General features: G+C 47.8%; 1 protein-coding gene across 1 annotated transcript; it reads right to left on the bottom strand.

Moving 5' to 3' along the window:
* Positions 1-951: 951 nt before the first annotated feature.
* On the bottom strand, positions 952-2699 carry LOC121918307 (phosphatidylinositol 3-kinase regulatory subunit beta-like; the record flags this gene model as incomplete). Its single annotated transcript, XM_042444378.1, has 3 exons — positions 952-1128; positions 1706-1848; positions 2494-2699. Coding segments are annotated over 3 exons (526 nt in total), but the record flags the coding sequence as incomplete, so codon positions are not given.
* Between the last annotated feature and the right edge of the window lie 107 nt (positions 2700-2806).

The following is a 2806-nucleotide window of genomic DNA, read 5'->3' as shown; positions in this document are numbered from 1 at the left end:
TTCTCAGCTTTTGGAACTTGAATTCCACTGAGTTCAATGTTTTCCTTTGTCGACAATTGGAAATAAACTTATGGATTTTCAATTATTAGGTCCTCTTGCTAATCCTTTTGCTCTGCTAATCCTAGAAATCTAAGTTTCCTGAAATTTCTGTTACAGGAGGTCTTTAAACAGAGGCTGGATGGCCATCTGTCAGGGATGCTTTGATTTGGATTTCCTGCATGGCAGGGGGTTGGACTGGATGGCCCGTGCGGTCTCTTCCAACTCTACGGTTCTATGATTCTATGATTCTAAGATTCAGGTTTGGGCAGCCAGCTCTCTCTGATGCAGGAGATGCGGCCCCTGTTTGTCAGTACTAAAACACAATAAAATGAAATGGCTGAAACTGGTAGCACAGCTTGGAATAATGACAAGGGTTTACATTCAAACTCCCTGAAAAAAAATAATTTTGTTTTTAATACAATTGTGTATCATTTTATATAATTTTAGTATTTTATAGTATCATTGTCTTTTATTGTTCATTTCTGTTTGTGTACGTTCCAATAGATCGCCCTTTGGTGAAAAGAGCATTACAAACAAACAAACAATCTTCTTCTTCTTCAATAATACTAATACTAATAGTGTGCTTTCCTGCATGGCAGGGAGTTGGACCTGATTGCCCTTGAGGTCTCTTCCAACTCTATGATTCGATGATGATGATTATGATGATGATGAAAAAATACTTTTTCTGGGCTGCAATTTCCAGAATCCCTCAACCAGCCATGGCAAGAGGGGGATTGTGTTAGTCCAAAAAGGACTTTTCCCCCTCCCAAATTGTGTGAATCCAATGCAAATTCAATTTTTTTTTTTCACCTGTGCTGGTTTTTTTTTGAAGAAGCCACCAGTGGGCAGCAGGGCTATTTCAGGAGATGGGAAAATGGCATTATTTTTTGGAGAAAGCGGGCATCCACTTACACCAGGTACTGGTCCCGGAGTTTCCGAAGCTGGAGGAGGTCTGGCTTGAGGCTGTTCATCCGCTTGTCGATCTCCCGGTTCTCGGCCGCCTGTTGCTTGAGGTCTTGCTCCAGCTTCATCTTGCTGTCATGGATCTCCGTGATCCGGGATTTTAGCTTCTCCGAATTCATCAGGATCCTGGAACCAAAAAGGATGAGGGGACATTGATATGTGTTTGTGTGTCTTTCTTAAGACCCCCCCCCCCCCCATCGTTGAGATTTGTTGGGATTTGCAGTGGGCTTTTTAGCAATGATTTCTCAGCTGCCTTGAACCTGTGGCTGCTGCATGGCTCCCACATCAGCAGCGCTTGGGGCTTTAGTCCAAACTCCAAAGGAACTATAGCTGAGGTATGGAACTGTATCCCACAAATGGATCCAGCACTGCACCATGGACAGCTTCTTTAAAGGTGCAGTCTTTGTTATATACAAAAATTCTTTAAAGCAGTAGCTCCTAAACTTAGGTCTCCCAGATGTTTTGTACTTCAACTCGCAGAATTCCTGGTGGCTAAGTTGGCTGGGGCTTCAGGGAGCTGAAGTCCAAAAGAAATGGAGCCCCAAAAGTTGGGAATCGTTGTTTTAAAACTTTGGTCCTCCAGGGCAGTTGAGCCTGAATGGCTACCAGTGGCTACTGATGGCCGGAGAAATGGCTAGTGGATCACTGTTTTTTCAATGCTTCTCCTCTGCAGCCCCCAGGCCTTCAGCCGCCTGAAGCTCACCGCTGGAGCTCCTTGTCGTTCCCTTCCCTCCGGAAGCGCTCCATGTAGTCCTGGCTGCACTTCTCCTGGGTCTGGCATTGCTCCTCAAAGATCTTGATGGTCTCGTTGAAGGCCTCAATGGCCGTTCGCTTCATCTGCAGCTCCTGCAAGCATTTGGGATGGAGGGTCCAGGTTAGAGCTGAGCAAAGACCCCCAGTCACCCACCCTGAGGCTCCTGAACCCTTAGGTGTCCCAGCAAGGCCACCAGCCCTTGGGATCTTCTCAGCTCCCCATGGATTTTCTTAACCCCAACGACTACAATTCCTTCCTCCTTAATCCATGACATGTTAGAAAAGTATTGGGATGAAAAGAGGAATGCTGTTTTTTTTCCCCTTTGGCCAGCAAGAATCTGGCCCTTGGACTAGGATGAGGGCCTTGTGGGTCCCCAAAACTGCTTTTGAGGACCTTTTGGGCACCTTAGCCTTTTTTTGGACAGGGGGACCACATTTTGGAAGCCAATCTCCTGTTGCCAAAGATTGAAGCCCTGCCCTGGAAAAAGTGTACCATGTCTGCCCAAGATCCCATGAAATGGCATGGAACACCTCCCCACAAAAAGATTGGAGTACCCCAAAGATCCTCAAAAGCAGGTTTGGAGACCTCAGGGGTCACATCCCCCCACCATCTTAGATTTGTCCAGGATAAGGTGTGCCATGTCTGCTCAAGATGCCAGGGAAATCCAAGGCACCCCATCCATGCCCACTCGAGTCCCATGGCATGGTGCATGGCAAACAGATGGGGCAGGTTCTCACCTGGGAGGTACGGGTGTACTCCTCGTAGAGGAGGTCGTATTCGCGGCTCTTGTCCTGGTACTGCTGGTGGTAGACCTTCAGCTGCTCCCCAACAGCCTCCACACTGTCCTCCTTCACCACCTGGTCCTGCCCGGGAGTGGAGACACCATTTATTTGACCCCCCTGGACTTTAACCCCATGGCCAGTGAAACCCCCCCCCCCGCAACCTTATCTTTGAGAGCCAGCCCAGTATCCACTAGGCATTTGGCAAGCAGGAAAAACAGACCCCAAATCCACACTGCCCAAGACCCAGAAAGATGTCACCTTCTGGGAA

Source organism: Sceloporus undulatus, unplaced genomic scaffold (genome assembly GCF_019175285.1).
Source record: "Sceloporus undulatus isolate JIND9_A2432 ecotype Alabama unplaced genomic scaffold, SceUnd_v1.1 scaffold_8200, whole genome shotgun sequence".
In the NCBI taxonomy this organism is placed as follows: domain Eukaryota; kingdom Metazoa; phylum Chordata; class Lepidosauria; order Squamata; family Phrynosomatidae; genus Sceloporus; species Sceloporus undulatus.
This window is presented reverse-complemented; position numbering and strand designations above follow the sequence as displayed.